The sequence below is a fragment of the Rhagoletis pomonella genome, unplaced genomic scaffold (genome assembly GCF_013731165.1).
Source record: "Rhagoletis pomonella isolate Grant_MI unplaced genomic scaffold, Rhpom_1.0 Rhpom_scaffold_00006, whole genome shotgun sequence".
NCBI lineage: Eukaryota > Metazoa > Arthropoda > Insecta > Diptera > Tephritidae > Rhagoletis > Rhagoletis pomonella.
The window spans coordinates 79,769,215-79,787,591 of record NW_023458560.1 but is presented as its reverse complement, the minus strand read 5'-3'; the positions used below and the strand labels follow the sequence as shown (position 1 = coordinate 79,787,591).

The 18,377-nt window shown below is 39.5% G+C and overlaps 2 protein-coding genes across 9 annotated transcripts in view; both read right to left on the bottom strand.

Moving 5' to 3' along the window:
- LOC118741400 (GTPase-activating protein skywalker) overlaps positions 1-2,681 on the bottom strand; it is a 223,776-nt gene extending 221,095 nt beyond the window's left edge. For 2 of the 8 annotated variants that reach the window (XM_036473361.1, XM_036473362.1), the window contains exon 1: positions 2,349-2,680. The gene's annotated coding sequence lies outside the window, so the exon portion shown is untranslated. Of the gene's footprint in view, positions 1-2,192 lie in introns of all 8 variants that reach the window. The other 6 variants (XM_036473369.1, XM_036473359.1, XM_036473363.1 and 3 more) reach the window with 6 other exon arrangements.
- A 3,500-nt stretch (positions 2,682-6,181) lies between these two features.
- LOC118741399 lies at positions 6,182-10,537 on the bottom strand. Its single transcript, XM_036473357.1, has 7 exons — positions 10,270-10,537; positions 9,043-9,576; positions 8,675-8,967; positions 7,521-8,615; positions 7,090-7,454; positions 6,615-6,782; positions 6,182-6,556 (listed from the first exon to the last, which is right to left on the bottom strand). Exons 1-7 carry the CDS (start codon positions 10,322-10,324, stop codon positions 6,406-6,408), a joined length of 2,661 nt encoding a protein of 886 aa, XP_036329250.1. The 5' UTR covers positions 10,325-10,537; the 3' UTR covers positions 6,182-6,405.
- Between the last annotated feature and the right edge of the window lie 7,840 nt (positions 10,538-18,377).

Sequence of the window (18,377 nt, the reverse complement as noted above, 5' to 3'; positions counted from 1 at the left end):
CCACACTCGTTTGCATACGACATGCATACATGTATATATGTATGTAAATAATTGAAGAAACAGGTGCGATTTACTACTTCTACTTATTGGCCTACTTTATGTTCATTTCATTCAACTTTTGAAGCTGATTCCTCTGCAATTAGAACTTAGAGATAGTAATTATTCCCTAACCCTTTTGTGCAGATTTTTCTCTGTCCACTCTTTTAACTAAGTACTAAAATTTAAGAATTTTGTTAACGCTTCTGCATATTTTGCCAAGAAACTTCTTACTGTTTTTCCTCCAACCCAGTGATCGGATTTTAAAAAAAAATGTGTGTAGTAGAATCTGGGAAAAAATATGGTATATCGCAGGTTTTGGATCAAACTTTGTACAAAAACTAAACATAAAATTGAAAACAATTTAATTAGACTCTAAAAAGTTAATTTTAGTATAATAAAGTATTCAAGATTGAAGTTGCTAAAAATAGCGTTGAGTTTTGGCAATTTTTTTCCTTGACAGTGTAAAGCAGTTCCTCAAGGAGTGCTGCAAGCTTTTCTTTTTATAACATCAGGATGTAGCGAACAAATGTGGCACGTTACAGAAACCGCTACTTGGGATTTGCCGATTTTAACATTTCTCAAGTAAAAGTAAACAACGCTTCAGAAACATAAGATGCACTGAAATTTGCTAATACTTTCACAAAAATCGCCGTTTTTTTTACATTTTCGCTGTTAAGTCTTTTTATAAATCATATATTTTACAATTTAACATAATAAAACCACGTTTCCTATCGAAAAATTTATTTTTGAGAAAATTTATTATTTTACAGTTTATTTTATCCTCCCATTCGGCTTTGTTTACATTTACTTGAGAAATTTCATCGCCGCCGGCAATGCGGAATCTTGTATTACTTATCAGTCTTTTTACCATATAGTGTTTAGTGTTGGACAATTTTTGCTCTTAAACTTAAGAAAATTATGTCGAGCAAAAATAAAACTAGGTACTCAAAAACGCGAATATGTGGTAGATTTCAGACCTTGTGTGGTAGATGTGGTAAACGCTCAAAAAAGTGGCAGATCTACCACAATGTGGTAGAAGTCCGATCACTGTTCCAACCCCTGTTTTAATGAAATATATACATATTTATGTACAGCGTTGTGCAAAACAAAAGCAACAAATTTAGTTTTATTTTTGTTATTGCAGTATTTCTATCGAAAAAAAGGTTTTACAAAAATGTAATGACTAATTATTAAAAACCTCAAAGTGCTTGAAAAGAAATATTTACCATTTTTAGGTGAAAAAAACATGATTAAAAAGCAAAAGCTGGCCCAGGCTACGTTGCATAAAAAAATCAACAGAGCATCGTAAAAACTCTTAATCCCACAACCACTGTAATCTTCGAGCAATTGATGCTAGTAAAAAGGTGTTCGCACGAGGCGATTTTGCGTTCAACTCACGCACGGTTGCGGGAAAAAAACAGAAATAGAATGGCTAAATGTTGGCTGGCGATTAACTTTGTTGAAAGCGATTAGTTGAAAGGCCGTTCAACTGTACATTTATTAATGTGATTTTAGTATTAACAAAGTTGACCTGAACGAAACGGTTTCTTACAAACAACTTTTGAACGGTTTAACGAAATCAATTACCGCCTTCGGATTCTTAACACTGGCAGTAATAAGCATCGTTTGATGGTCTTTTGGGTCAATTTTCTGTGAGCCCGCTGTGGGAGCTGCATTTGTTCCAAGATTCTCGTCAAACTGTTTTGAAGATATAACATTGATCAAACGCAATTTTTTGCTTTTGTTTTGTACAACACTGTAGCTATTGTACTTTATCATACTTCACAAAACACAAAGTTGACACAGTTGTCATTTCAGCAGCGGCAAACTGCGCAGCTCAGCCTTGCACTGCAACGTCGCGTCATCAGCTGAGCACAACAACTATGCTGTACCACCTCCCTCCCAATTAGCAGACGATTAATGCAAAAACAACATCAGGTTAACCAACTTCGTGTGAGCCCCAAGCCCAAAGCCCCAAAGCCACGATTTTCTTTTCGCTTCTTTTAGCACGGCCGCACGGCACAGTTTTTAGCAGCACAGTCAGACAACAGCAAATTGACAATGCACTTGCGCCTTTGGAGCTTAATCCAATTCACATCAATAATGGTTGTTTTTGTGCACGGCCGAAATGCACTAATAACGGCACTGCTTACTTTTTCCCCATGGACAAATGCTGTACATGTTCTCTGCTTTTCATCCACTCCCACTAAATTTAGGTGCCCCGAAATATATTTAATCTTCAACGAAAAATCGATTTTCTGAACTTTTTGTGATTTAATACAATTTAAATGTGCCCCGTGAATGCTCACCGTGCGATATGCGATGCAGACGTTTGTGCAGTCTGGAATTTCGTTCACTGTTTGCAATCGTTTTTCTCCTAAAATTGTTGCATTATTACGTTTCTTGGCTGAATTTTTATGTTAGAATTTTTCTTCACTAAAAATGTGGTTTAAATGCCTACATCAAACAAATTTTACGACTGTAAAATCCTCGATCCGCAATTTTGCTGCACACTCAAACAGGGAAAATAAAAGACTGAAAAACTTTTGGAAAAGAACTTGCATCGATAACCGATAGCCACTTTGACAATCGATTAGCGAGCAGTGTTGCATTTTTAGGATTAAGAGAAAATCCCTAATAGGGAATTTACATGATTCAACTTTCACAGGCGATTAGTTGAACCAAAAGTTGAACGAAAGTAGGGAGCCGACCAACTTCATTGTAAGCGATTAGTTGAAAGGCTGTTTACACCAGGCGATTGCTGCTTTCAACTAAAAATCGCCTGAAAAATCTCCTCATGTAAATTTCCTATAATCGGTTGGTGAAAAAGACTCAAACCGGTTCACTTTCAGCTTTCAGGGACAGTGTTGAGAAATATGGACTGTCCTGACAAAACTGGTAGGGGTTTTTCATGTCTGTAATTGCAGGCATTCCTCCTTTGTCTATTCTGTTTGAAAAAGAGGCCTGCTGAAGCGCCCTACGACAGCCCAATATGATCAGCAAGAAAAATTGGGATCTTCGGGTTCATTGGGAGGTTCTAAAGCCATTCCCGGGTAATCCCGAGTTATCCTTCTACAAACCCTACAAGGTAAGAATTCCTGCTGATAGGCTGCATAAAGCTTTAGCGAGAGACAACACAGGGAGCAGGCTGGCTATTAGGCTACCTAATGGGGCTTTTTCAGGTACTGAACAGGAAAGGGCACTCGCCCTGCTGTCGGTCCACTTTGCGGACGCCATTCCCACCGCCGGGGATACGTTGTTCCGTGCGTTCAGGCCATCCCCACCAGACTGGAAGTTGGCTAAAAGCCTTATAAACCGGCAAACAGTGCGATGGGCTCTGAACTCTTTCGACCGGTACAAGACCCCTGGGGTGGATGGTGTATGTCCGGCGCTGCTGAAGCAGGGCGGGGAGCTCTTAATTCCACATCTTGTGGACATTATGAGGGACAGTCTAGCACTGGCTCACATTCCCAAGGTGTGGGCAGAGGGCCAGGGTTATCTTTATCCCGAAGGCAGGTAAGAGGGATTACTCTCTTGACAAGTCATTCAGGCCGATAAGTCTCACATCCTATATGTTAGGGGCAAGGGAGAAAATTGTTGACCATGAAATCAGGTTTAACACTCTAAAACAAACCCCTCTGCATTCCAACCAGCACGCGTACAGGGTGGGGAGATCCACGGATACTGCGCTGTATGCCCTAACGGAGGAAATACAAGGGATCTTTGAGCGTGATGAGGGTGTGCTCTGTGCCTTCCTCGATATCGAGGGGGCCTCGATAACGCCTCCCATTTGGGAGTCGACAGAGCTCTTAGGAAACAAAAAGTTCAACCAACCATCCGAAGATGGATAGCAAGGTTACTTCAGACCAGGATTGCCGAAACCGAAGTCGGTGATAGCGTCGTTCAAATACAAACGACGAAAGGGTGCCCACAAGGGGGGTATTATCTCCTCTACTGTGGAGCTTAGTTGTGGACGAACTCCTACAGAAGCTTACTAACGAGGGCGTCCGTTGCCAAGGGTACGCGGACGACATAGTGATTATCGCTAGAGTGGAGTTCGCAAGTACTCTCTGTGACATCGTCCAAAGAGGACTTAACCTTGCAAAAAGGTGGTGCGCAGACGTATGTTTAAATATCAACCCTTCTAAGACAGCCATAGTCCCCTTCACGAAGAAACGAAATCTCCAGGGGATGAGGAACTTGACCTTGGACGGGGTCGTAATCAGTGTCGCCACTCCAAGCTTCTGTGGAGGGCCCATGTTGATGCGGTCACCTCTAAGGCCACGAGAGCGATGATGGTGTGCAAACGTCTAGCGGGTAAATCCTGGGGGTGCACTCCGAAGATCCTCAGATGTATGTACACCATGATAGTGAAACCAATAGTGACTTATGGTCCGGTGGCTTGGTATTCCAGGACTACTATGGGACCCTCTCCAAAATTCAACGTCTGGCATGTGTTTGCATTACGGGAGCAATGCGTACATGCTCGACGGCAGCGCTGGTGGTAATGCTGGAACTCGAGCCACTGCACCTCTCAATTGAATAGGCTGCAAAGCGAACCCTCCTTAACTTTGCGAGAGACGGCTTCGGCAAAGGTAAGGTGTTATCATCTAGGAACAGGGAGAAGCTAAGTACCCAGCTCCCCCTGGCTTTGTTCCCCAGGGACGATATTAACAGGGAGGTGGTCTTCAAGAGAAATTTCAGGACCCACACTTATAACAAGGCGATTTGGTGTACCTCTATTATGGAGAGTCACATACGGGCGAGCACAATACAATAGTATACTGACGGCTCTAAAACACCCGCGGGGACTGGAGCAGGCGTGTACGACCCTAGGCTGAAGCTTTCGGTGCCCCTGGGAACTCTCCCTAGCATCTTTCAAGCGGAGGTCTATGCCATCAGTATGTGCGCTGAGATTAACATTCGCAGGAACTATAGGAATGAAAGGATACTTATACTAAGTGATAGTCAGGCGGCACTTAGGGCCCTCTAATCATTCGAGATCAAGTCCTCCTTGGTCTGGGAGTGTGTCGAGAGGCTGAATGCTCTGGCGGAGGTCAATGATATCCAACTAATGAGAGTACCAGTGCACATGGGGGTTGGAGGAAATGAGGAAGCTGATCATCTGGCCAGAACGGTCGCTTCCTCGACCCCGATAGGACCTGAGCCCTTTCTGGCAGTAGGACCCAACACCATAAAGGAAATGACCCGAAGGGACAACAGCAAACTGAGGAAACTGCACTGGCTTGGCACCATGGGCCAACGTCAGGCAAAAAGCTTATTAGGAGGCTACAATCTGTCAAGATGCAGGCTTCTCATGGATCTCCCAAAAGAGAAACGAAGAATTATTACAGGTTTTATGACGGGCCACTGTAGGCACATAAATTAGGTATCTGGTCCAGCGACCTGTGTCGCTTTTGCGATGCAGCCAAGGAGACTCCTCTACACCTTATGGAGTGGGAGGCTGTTGCGCACAGGAGGTATATGAGCATAGGGCACGTCTGGCCAAGAGAGGAGCACATACACTCACTGTCCCCGGGGTCTATTATGAAATTTATAGACACTCTGGGGCTGGTTGATGTGTTGTGATGAGCTAGGAGCACAATAGACCTACTGGTCGCAGTGCCATACCGAACCAATACCTATCTATCTAGGTCACCGAAACAACATCCCAAGGGCAGGTAAAACTCGAGTCATTCCGGTAGGTAGAACCGCCGGTCTGGGAAATTATAAACGTCAAGTGAAAGGAATCGCTATGCACGGTTGCAATATCTTTAATATCCACAGGGTTACATGAGAGATTGTTATTACAAGTTGTAATTTTATTCTCAACAGGAATTATCTAATAAAAATAGTTTGTATATTGAATTCCACCAAAATTCAAAGCGATTCGACTCCCCCTCCCGAGGAATTAAAATTCCACCAAAATCGGGGAATTTTCCTCCTGTTGGCATCGGATTATGAGATCATTTGCTGGAATTTTGATATGAGCATTGAAGTCGGTTTTATTTTCGCTTAAAAATTACTTGTTTTAAATTGTAGTTTTTCATCAAATAGCGGTATAAGGGTGAGCATTTTCTTACCACACTTTTGAATTTAAATAACAAATTTCGTGCAAATTTAGGGTGAATAAATAGTTAAATTTTTATGATAGTAAAAATATTTTCATTATTTATTTATTGTCATTATAAATGCACTCATTTACACAATATACAAAACACTTTCTTTTTAAAGTCAAATATTAAGGCCATTTATGTATGTCATAGTTTTTATATGAGATTCCTGCTATTATTAATAATATAAGGATAGAGAGCAGTGAGTATTAAACGGTATGCACTTTACTAAATAGAACTCACGGCAAAAATTTTAAATATCATCACTGAAGATAAGATTGCACATTTCATTATTCTTCTGGTTCAAAGCCAATGTACGGCCTGCAAGTTTATGTGTGGTTTTCGTGCGAATGTGTTTATAATAGGAGTTCGGTGTCAAATAAACTGATTTAATGTTTGATTGGCTGCAAGTAAGAAATAATGAGTTATTTAAACATGTATTTAATATTCTTCGCAGCTCACTTTAGCAATAAATCCGGCCGTTGCAGTTTCATACATAATTTTACGCCGGAGTAGAAATCGATATCGGCTTGCAGAGTTATGCGCGGTTCGCTAGTCACAGTAAATTTGTTTTCCACTCTTGCGTATGTGAAACCGGCCACCATATATCCAACGACTGCGGCTCCAGTGCTGCAATTGCAAATTATTCGATTACTTTCTATTATCTTGTATATGTTACCGACCATACCCGATCTTCGGACAAACTGTTTTGCCTAGGCTAAACCAGATCAGGGGCCACAGTATTTTTGCGCAGAACACCTTCCCGCGTAGGTCTTCTGCCGCACTTAAATATAAAAATATCCTCATCCAACTTATTTCCGCATTGGAAGGATATATTGGATCTAGCTGGAAATAGTTTAGCCTTGGAAAAACTAGTTTGTCCTAAGATCGGGTTTGGCCGGCCGGTAACATATATATTGCACCAGCATTCACTTACTTCTGATTGATTTCCGTATTTGCATTGCGATTCCACAAACTCAACTCTACTTTGCCGTTCAGGTCGATCGAGCGGGTGCCTACCACTCGCATATAAACTGTCGCACCAGACGAAAGTATAATATAATGCTCGTGATCCTCCGCCAGAATTGTTGCTTGATATGCCGGCGTTGATTCAGAGGCAGTGCCACTCCAAACGTGGCCCATTAGCTCACCTTGGCCGGTGAAGAAAACAAGTGGTCGTAAATGTACCCCTTGTACACTGATTTCCATCCCAGCGGTAGCAGGACTGTCGTCTAAATCATTTTCTGCCTCGTCTTCAGAATTAGCAACAAAAGACGTGAGCCCAGTAGTGTAAATGCCAATCTGTGAAAGTAAAGAAATAAGCGTTTAATAAAAAGTACGAAAGAGTATGTGTGTCTAAATTTTTACCTTAAAAGTGCTAAACTCCTCTTTTCCTGCACCCAGCAACAGTTCAACAGTGCCACGTTTTAACACACCCTGATAGATCTCCTGCACACTTAATAACGATTCGTTGAATGCTGGCGTCAGCGAGAGCTCTCTGGTCAGAACAGTTGTAAGCCCTTTCTGAGCTATTACATTGTAATTATTTACTTCGGGAAGCTCGGCTAGGCAAGAACTCAATAATGCTTTAAAACGTGGACACTTATCGGAAATCATGCGGAGCTTTTGAATGACGAAAGTCTTAATTTCAAAGTGGCGATCATTAGAGTTCAGGTAAAGCAGAAGTTGGCTCAACTGCTCCTTGGTTGGTTTGAGCGCAAGCAATATATCCAAGGCAATAACACGTGCCGAGGAGTCGTATTTGCGCTTAGATTGGTAGAAAATCTCTGCTAGACTGCGACGATGCTTCTCATTGAAGTTCACAATGGGGAAAGTTTTCAAAGCCTGCAAAGCAGCAACCGATTCGGCTACTTCGCCCGTTAAAGCGCTGTTGAAGAGCATGGGCAATGTGCTTACATCTTGGAGATTTTGCAACGCTCGTATATAAATTAATTTACAGTCGATCTCCTTACAATCTTCATTGAGATTTTTCGATATGAATTGACGTACATTGTGTAAGAGCGCGTCATTGGGATCGAAACTAGATTGGCGCGTTAGAGCAGCGACTGTCTGGACCACAGTATCGCGAAGCTTTTCATTAGGAATTTTTTCATTTTCTGTTTTAGGTTGTAAACGTTCGAACAGATCTTCGATGACAGTGCGTTCAGGATGTGAGCCAATAGCGAGCGATTGCAGATATTGCTCCAGGAGTTCAGCATCGTCTTCATTATCGAATTTGTATAACTCAGATATAGCATTATGAGCATCACTTGATTGAACGGCCGCAAGCAGATCGATTAATGGTTTAGCAGAATCCTTACGCGCTTTAAGGATCTCAACATATTCCTCTTGCTTGGTTATGCGAGCCAATGGCAGAAGTTCAGCAATAGCCAGAGCCAGCGATTGCTTCCCAACATGCTCGTTAGAAAACTCAGAGTCAAAGTTTGCAATTCGCTCTTTCAGCTGTAAGCATGTGAATAAAGGAATTGAACAAATAATATCACATACTAAAATATTCTTACAGTGCTGTCCTTAATTTCGCTAAGCGCGCCATCTACGTCTGCATCGATATCGAAAACGCGATACCACTCGAGCAAGCTTTTTATTGCTTCATCTAGCGTATTAAACTTCAGCTGCTCCACTATGTCGGAACTCTCTACGAGATGTGTTAAGCTGAATCGCGAGCTTACTTCACTTCCCACATCAGGTTTGGATGTTAGTGCAGTGCGATGCTTTTCCGAGGATATGGCTTGCATGAGCGTGCCCACAGCACTTAGCTCATACTCAACAATTTCTTGCGACACTTGCGAAATACCTAAAGTAAAAGACCATTTAAAAAATATACATAAATCAAACGAATATTATTGATTATTGATTAGCTAGCTCTCACCCAACGCCTTCTCTGCCCTATAGTTTACTTTCAAATCCCAATGTGAGCAATCTGTTTTGATCTTCTCAATTCTTGTTGATGACTTAACTGCATAGAATGCATTGCACTTGCCAGAGACATCTACCTCTGTTACAGGACCATTCTGATATCGCAATTGCAAAAGCGACGCAAAGGCGCGTTCCAAATTCAGAAGCGATTGATCACGAGATGTATGTGCTATAACTTTGCTGGGCTTTCCCTCGACGAGACTCACGTAGAAAGGACGGTCTGGTATTTTTGTTATTTCGGCATTGATACTTGATTTGCGGGCTTTTGCAGGAGCGCTGACCTTCGAATATGTGAAGTAAACCTGCAGAAGTTGAGCTTTTTCACTGTTCCAAACGGAGTTCACCTTCAACTGGGATCGAAATATGTAAGTGGCTTGCTCAGTGCTGGAACGCTTTAAATCGTGCATAGACACGGCATTGGTCAGCTCGAAAAGGTGTTGACTTTTAGGTGGAATAAGGAAGGCAGTGTTTGATAGGACACAAGGCACTGGAAAAAAGTAAAGAATTCGTTAATAGTAAATATTTTCTATGGTAGTGATAAAACAATTCTTCTTTATACTGCAATTTCTTAACACGTCATTAGCATATACATATTTTCTTTAAGGCAGCAACTTTGAGTAGTTCGAGCAATTTTCTTATCTTTTAATCTGAGCTGGTGTCCCGTCTATAGGCTTTCTGATAATAAGACAAAGCAAGAATAGCAAATATGTAATAATACAATCAACTTTCTCCAGCATAAGTTGCTTTCATAACAGCGTTGGGGTCGAAGGTTATCAAGTTTGAATGTGTATTTCAGAGAAGCAGCATTTCACTGCATGAAGAGCCACATTTGTATTGTACCTACTTAAATGCATCCGGTGGGAAGATCCAAATTATTGTCCATAGAGAAATTTTTAGTCTCATTATTTCCACTATGACTAACTTTGTAGGTACCATTGCTTTTATTCGAATACCTGTTTTCATACAGGTGCTTTTGCGCCGACGAAGGTCGTTAATCTCGTCATTCATTTACAAAGTTTATAGACACATTTCCTTCCCTAATGTATTTAGTTTTGTGTCTTGAATTATTAATAAGTTATGCCTATCGTATGTAATTACCACCTTCTTTACACTTGTCTCTTCCGTTGGTCAACCACGGCCCACATCCCCTCTTCCAACAACAGGTATTTGGTCTACTTACCCAATATGCAAAAGAGTATGCATAGCGCCGGTATAAACAGTTGTTTACAATTCATCCTAGATGCAATTATGAATCTATTCGTCTATAGTTTGGAATTAAAGTGCTATGCTAGCTAGTTCAGGTGACGTTCCATAGGTTTATCAGCAAAAAATCGTATGGATCCGTGCACTAAAGAAGTCAGTCTTAAAGCTTTGCGGGTGATGGAAGACAAATCAAAATCAGTGTCCGCGGCAGACGTCAACGTCGTCGATACAGGCAGAGACGGCGCTGTCTTGAAAAGTTGTCCTGCCAGATCGGTGCTTTGGGGAAACGTAAAAGTCAAATGAATTTGCGGGGGAACCCAATTTTGCTTGATAAATTACTTGAAACAAGTATGGGCTATTAAAAAAATAGAACAGAATAGTTACTCTATGTTGGCGGTCTTTAAAAATACAATATTTAAATCTTTAATTTTGTGGTTTCCAATTTATTAATGTATGGCAGGTCGTTTGCGCTGAACAATGACAAATAGGTGTCGCTGCTCAGAAATAAATTTGCTATCCCCCAAGAGATGCCACTGAGATCATTAAAGATGGCGTGTGCACACACTTGCAAAAGTGATAGTCTGGCAACTTTAGAAATTTGTATAACGCCGGAAGCGCTCTTAGAATATTTTGCTGAAGTTTTATTAATAAAAAATGATTTCAGTAAACTTATCAAAATCGTGCAAAAACTCTTGCCCGAAATGCATACAGATGAGTGTTATTTAAGAGTACAACAACAACAATAATATCAACTGCTGAGCCAGGTCGTAGAATCTAATCGTTTTCCCACAGAGCAAGTTCACAGTCCAACATTTTCTGATGGCACTGGCCTATTCGGAAATAACACAAGTATTTTTCAAAGCAAGTATTAAGTCCATTTCCTTGCCGTCTCAACTGAGTCTTGCAAATAGAGAACAACCGATTAAAATATTAAAAAAAAAAAATCTTTCTGTCGATGTTACATACAACTGCTTTTGAAACGCTCATCGCAACGTAGGTATTAAACCATGAATCAATAGTAGATACATAAGCAACGTGAATTGAGTGACTCATTAAATCTCTGATATTTATAGTTTTTGTTCTCTTTTTTTTTCGAAATCTATGGCAATTTGTAACAAAGTTGATACAAAAACTACAATATTGATGAATATGCCTCTAATTAATGTTAACTGACCGCAAAGTGTCGTATTTAGACTCAAATGTGGCCAACAATTTTACATACAATATCAAATATCTACAAACAACTCACTGCTTAGTTCTCACAATTGCCAAATTCTGAAATAGCCAGTGACATAAACCGGCATTTCGTCTGAAAATTTACTCTTAATCTTTTTAATGGCAAAATAAAAAAAATAAAAACTATATCAACAAAATAGAAGTAAATAAAAATATTGATGGAAAGATGAGAACATGAAGAAACAATGTACGAAAACCGCAAAGCTGAATCATCAAAAATGAAGTACATTTGAGCGCGACTCACTGAAGTCAATGCACATCAAATTTATGTTACATTTGTATGTATGTATGTATGTATATTAGATATTTATATTTGAATAGTTGTTTGAGTTAGAGTCATGCCCGAAAACTGAAATGCATGATAATGTTTAAACAAAAAGGAAACTTAACAAAAAAACACAAACGAACTAAAAATCTCATACATATACAACTATATTTGAAGTCGGGCGGGAGGTAATTGGTGGCCATTCTTTCATGCCTACACCTCTGGTGAATACTATGCACTTACATATGTACGTACTATCCGGATGTGTGCATGTATCATCTTCTACTTGAAAGTAAGCATTGCGTATCAGAGATTCAATTACATAGTATTTTCTTAATGTACATACATACATACACACTTTTGTACATATATATTTGTGCATACTTAACTACTCCAGTGGATGGTTTATTCATATTTGAACAATTTTAGCGTTAAAACGTTGGTTTAGGCGAAAAAGTACCGAAATTACTAATTTTTCATTTTCACTCAAAGAAATCATAATTGTCTTTTTTTTTTGTTTTAAATAACTTAAGTTATCAAATAGAATGTTCATATTAGATGCAATGCAGGTTGACATCAAATGCAATATATCTGTGAAGTTTCAAGAGTGTGCCACCAAATAAAAAATAAAAAATGGCATGATGCCGAATATCTGTCACTGCTATTTTGTAATTTTGGAAATTTTAGATTTTTTTAATTGTAATAATTTAAGATAACTCAAAATGTTAAAATTAAACGGCTCTTCTTGCCAAAATGAACGAATCAAGTGTAAAGAAACTAGTGTGCCACCAAATGAAAAATATTACATTGAATAAAAGCTGACTATGATTTGAGAAACTAAAATTCCATTTATAAAATTTTTATTGGCACACTCTAAAATTTCAATTACATTCTTGTAAGACTATAGTTCATTCTATAAAAAAAACCCATACAAATCCAAATTTCAAGCTTTGATCAAAAATTATCAAAATTCAGCGAATTTTGACCAAAGTTTTATACTTTTTTTACGAATTTTTGGAAGTTTTGTGTATGTAGTTTTATAGTCCATGCAATTTTAGACTACAAAAAACCGTTAATTTTAGGCATTTTTTTTTTGTTGACAGTGTTGTCCATAATTTGTATGGAGGAAAATGAGTGACACCGTCAACAAAAAAAAAAAAAATTGCCAAAAATTCGTAAAAAAAGTATACAATTTTGGTGAAAATTCGCTGAATTTTTATTATTGTTTCGTTTGGAACAAATGTACCACATTTAAAGTAGTTCTCCATTCTCCTGTCGTCCTTTTATTCCAAACCCTCTCCATCGCCATGACTCAGGTTGATTTTTTTTTACTGTGCCTAAATTCCTACGAGCTGAGAAGAATCGCAGAAAAAACAGTCGTTATAGCCGGGTTGCGGATCGTAATAATTAAGGAAACTGTGATGAAAACTGTCGCCCCAATAGTGCTAGAAAGATCCTTGCCCCGCCGGACTTCAAATATAGTTGTAAATGCATAAGCGCTTAATTACACAATTTCATAATTCTTGAGTTGATACTTAAGGTTTCAAAGTTTATTTTTTTGCTTTTTAGTTCGTTTTTGTTCTGTTTTTTTATTGGTTCATAAAAAAAAAAATTATTTTACAATTTTTAGTGATGGATGAACCCAAGACGCAATAAAAACGGTTGAAGCAATAACAAAACATTCTATGTTCATTTTCTGACATTCGGCTATCTTATAGAAAATATGTATGTTGCCCATACTTCTACTTTGTGTACGTCTTAAAAATGCAAATTTTTAAAATTTTAATACTCACCGTTGCTAATACTCATCGTTTATGACTGCGACGACCATTTTCTAAAAAAACTACAAAAAGTATTATTTATTGCTTAGCGATTATTGCAATTATTCACTCTACATACATGCGCTGGCTGCTATAGTTATTAAAAAATGTTTTAGTTTTCGTACTTCTGGAAATTAGCTTCACTCAACGCAAGGAAATATCTGTCCCAGGTTTGGTAGAAATGGATAAATCGGTTACCGAGAATCATAAGTGGGTGGAGGCATAGTGTCAGGAAGAGGGGCGGAAAAATGATTAAATCTACATATGCAAAGTATTTTGCGTTGATGAGAACCCTAACGGGACTAAACAAGAGCGGTATTCATCTAAACCGATAACTTTCTCAGGCAGATATTCTTATAAATTTAAGCACTCTGTTACATGACCGCCCCACACTCTCCTTTCGTTTACACTAGCGACAATAGTCGTGTTTTCTTTGGTTATGAGGATCCCGATTATTGCCCAAGAAAACACAGCTAGAGTTGTGACAAAGTTTTATTCAGTGGAATCGCGGTTTATAATGGATTTATAAGGTTTGATGAATACCCTTAATGTTTCCAGTTTTGACTTGTCTCTATCAAGTGGAGCACTACGTAGCTTAAAGTATGAACATAACCAAAATGCTGAGCGAACGTCGTCGGACGAGCGATGCCGTAGGGTGATATTCGTCACAACATTTCGCCCAATTCTGTTTTACGAAAACATCGTCAGCTGAATGAGAAATAAAAAATATAAAAAATACAAAATCGAAAACAGGAATCCCTAAATTTTCCCATTCTGCTGCTTCCTAATAATTACACAGGTCCACAAAAAAAAAATCGACGAAAGGTTCCTTTGACCAAACCTAGTCTATCAAATGTTTTTGGGGTCGCTGAACACGAATCTGAAGTCTGTTTTACTCCATCACGTCTAGCATTTTTCCTAACCTCAAAAATTACCTCGGATTTTCTCTGTCACGTCTGTCTGTAATAGACTAGGTTTGGTCAAAGGAACCTTTCATCGATTTTTTTTTGTGGATCTGTGTTATCAGCTAAAAACGTGAAGGAGCGGAGCAATTTTTTCAGTGACAGCTGGCAGCTTATTTTGAGACTGGCGGCAGCGGAAAAATTACAGATAAATCTACTATCGCGGAATTTCGTCAGACAAACTTCGTCGTCGCTTTGGCTGTGTGCAATCTCATACACTGCAGCGTGTTTTAATATTGACAGCGAACTATTTTCCGACGAAGTTCGCTCAGCCATTTGATTCTATTTAAACTTTTACGATGCAAATACATATTTTAATTAGTTTTAAGTACTTTTGTTTTATAGTCAGTCATAACTTATTGTTCAATTGACGTTATGATATTAATAAATAAATACAAATAAATAAATAAATGTGTACAGAGGTATAAAAACGATGGTAAGCGCCAAACTGGTCACACCAGTCACATGAAGCCCCTACAAGGGGCGTCGTATATATCCCAGAGTCCTAGGCAGTGATGGAAAAATAGGTACAATTGTACTTTTTCTGATCTTTTTTAGTTTGAAAATGTATTCGGGCATTGCATCGTAGAAGATTTCATTTCAAAAAGTGCTTACGAGTACATTCGACAAGACGAAAATTACTATATTCGCAGAAATAGCTTAGTCCACGTGGTTTGGAGCAGATATATTATAGAAAAACGCTACTTAATCAAAATTGAAAGTTAAAACAAGATATGAAACTAGCTATTTGACAGTGCATCGCCTGCGATAGCTCGCAACCGATATCGCCTGCTATCTATCTCCTGCGCTTGCGATGAGCGGTATCCACAAGCGATTCATCGCCGGAGATCTATCGCAGAAGGTGAACAATCGCTAATGGAGACAGCACGTAATGCGCAAGCGCAGATTTATGCTTTGCTCGATCCCAGACTGGCAGTACGGGTAGGCTGGTTCCTAAATATGTAAACAAAGTTCTTTACAGTTTCGACGTAATGGCTGTCAACAGTTCAAGCCAGGAAGTAATCTCACTTTTCCTCGTTTTCCGCTACACTAATTTCTTTTGCTTCTATTTTAAGGCTTCCGAGCCGGTTTAAATTTAATCGCATTTTTCCTGAAATAAGTGAAGACAGATTTGCAAATGGAACTAATAACGGTACATCGGTTAATTTACATAAGTTATACATATATTTAGTTGACCTCCTAGCAGTTAAATCAACATTTTGGCGACTTGGAATACACTAAGCGAATATTACAGCCTGGCTTATATAAATGGTGAGAGATCCCAGTGAGTGGTTTCTGGTGCAACACTTAACCGGGGGTTCACACATGAAGTGAAATAAGTAAAAATTGTACATAATAATTTTTAGGTACATTCGTGTGCTTCTGGGTAAATTTTTTTCCCCCCCAATAAGGTTGCTTGAAAATTTTATTTTCCATTGGGTATTGGGCGTTGAAAGTTAAAATATAAGGCTTATATCATGCTTATTTACATATGTATGTGATATTACTTAATTACTGCAGATATTTAAAATTATTAAAAATATATACATAAATTCCTATTAGCCAAATTCCTATAGAATGTATGTTTGTTCATATGTAATTTAATCGAAAGTACAATCAAAGTTTCACTGTCACGGCTTTTTCGGGGAAACAAAAGATTATTACAATGCAATAAAAATTTAAATTCGAGGCGTCAACAATGCGGGCAGACGGACGCCAAATCGAGAATACATGGACGTCTCAATGTGTCACACAATTGCATTTACAAGCACAAACACGCTCTCGAATGAACCATCCATCCATCCAACAAGCAGGCAGGCTGTATTCAGCAGTCACCGTTGATTCGGCTGGGCTTTGACCGCTTGAACGCCTCCTCAAAAATTCATTTCACATTATCAGCAAAATGCACTCGCCTTTGTCGCTGTTGATGTCTTCGTCGTGGTCGTCATTGTCGCCGGTGAGCGGTGACCGGTGACGGGCGATGCACTTACATGCAGCAAACAATCAGAAAACCAAACAAACACACATTCACACACTCACACTCACTCTTCTTATACTTGTCCTTAGTCACTTAGATGGAAGCGAACAATGAAAGCCACAAATGCACTCTCGCTCGATTGCAACAAATTGACGACGCTTATCACTGATAAGCAGCCGCAACAGCAGCGGCGGCGGGGAGCCAACGAAGCCGTCAATAGCCACATCACAGATGGACGGACGGACGGACGGACAGCTTCGTTGGGCCATTGAAAACCGGATCGACCAGAATGCAGACAAGCAGAAGTGCTGAACTGCAATGGAACAACCAACCAACCAACCAACCAGCCAACGAGGTACTGTAGCTAAGCGGTTGCGGCAAAGTTCTGCGGCGGCAACTCTTCGGCCACTTCTGCTGTTGCTGGAATCCACTGCGGTGAATTGCTGCAAATGCATTTCGGTGCACCGATTTAGATTGGTTGCGCCGAGCGGAGCTGAGCTGAGTTCAGTTGAGTTGTTGTGGTTGAGCTGCCCTGCGCCGCGCTGCGTGTGCTGCGTTGCATTCGATGGCAACAGGCAATTAACTTGAAATAAATCAGAAACATTTCATTTTCGTTGCGTTTTCATGCTGCATTCGTTTCGTTGTTTTTTTTTTTTTTTTTTTTTTTTTGTTGTCTATCGTTTTTATGCGTTGTTTTCGTTGTTAGTGCCGGGCTATACAATTATTCACGGAAATGAAAAACTCGATGATTGTTGTTGTTTTTGCTGTTCCAAACGTCCATCACCTCTGTGGCTGCGACTGCGGCTGTGGCTCCGATTGTGGCTCAGTCATTGTCGTTATCACTTAATTACTAAGCGACTACAAATTACATTGCATCAAACGGATTTCGGTTCGGATATACAAACATACATACATACATATGTGGGCAACACGGGAGGAGTGTGCGAGTGTGAATGTGTGCGCTTATGTTTGCATACGAAATGAAAATGGGAGATAGCCCGCAATACAAATGTTGGAGCTGCTGTGCACACACACGCACAGACAGACAGACAGACAGACAGCCATAGAGCCAGACAGTTTATCAACAACTGGCCAGTGGCCACCCAAATGCTAATTCTCTGCTCGCAACTGTTCTATTCTCTCCGAAAATTAATCAAAATTAAATTACAAATGCAACTACGAAGCGGCATAACAGAGGCAACAAGGGGCTAATAAGGAAATCGATATAGTGCCGGCCGCATTCCGCACTTTGGACTTCTGGGCGACAATGGACTGCACTTGCATTGTGTAGCGAGACTTTTTGCTTTGAATGTTCACTTTCGGGGCTTATAAATAAAGCTGGTTTTAAAAGCTGTTAGAAGTAGAGAATTGCGGTAAAGACCATCACATCTATATATCACTGTAATATGTGTATATGTAGGTGAAGTGCAATAGAATAAGGCACAGTATACAGCATGCCCCGCTTAATTGTCTATAAGAGATTATACAATTACCATTAAACTTTTCAGAAAAGCCTAATAACCGGAGCTCTCCCCATCGAGAAGTTCGTTTTTTATAAGAGTTGTTAGTTAACTGAATGAATCAATTATCTGGGAAGTACTGTACTTCAAATAAATCATTTCAGATTCATGAAAAGTCAATTCCCAATGGTATACCTATAGCAGTCTTATCCACTGGAAAAATGAAAAACAGCTATTTTACAGTATTTCAGTACATACACAGTTCATTTAGAAGCAGGGAAAAAAATTTCAAGGGCATTAACTGCACTTACATAAAATATGAGGCAACAATACGCTGAGAACCACGACTTTTACTATACGTAAA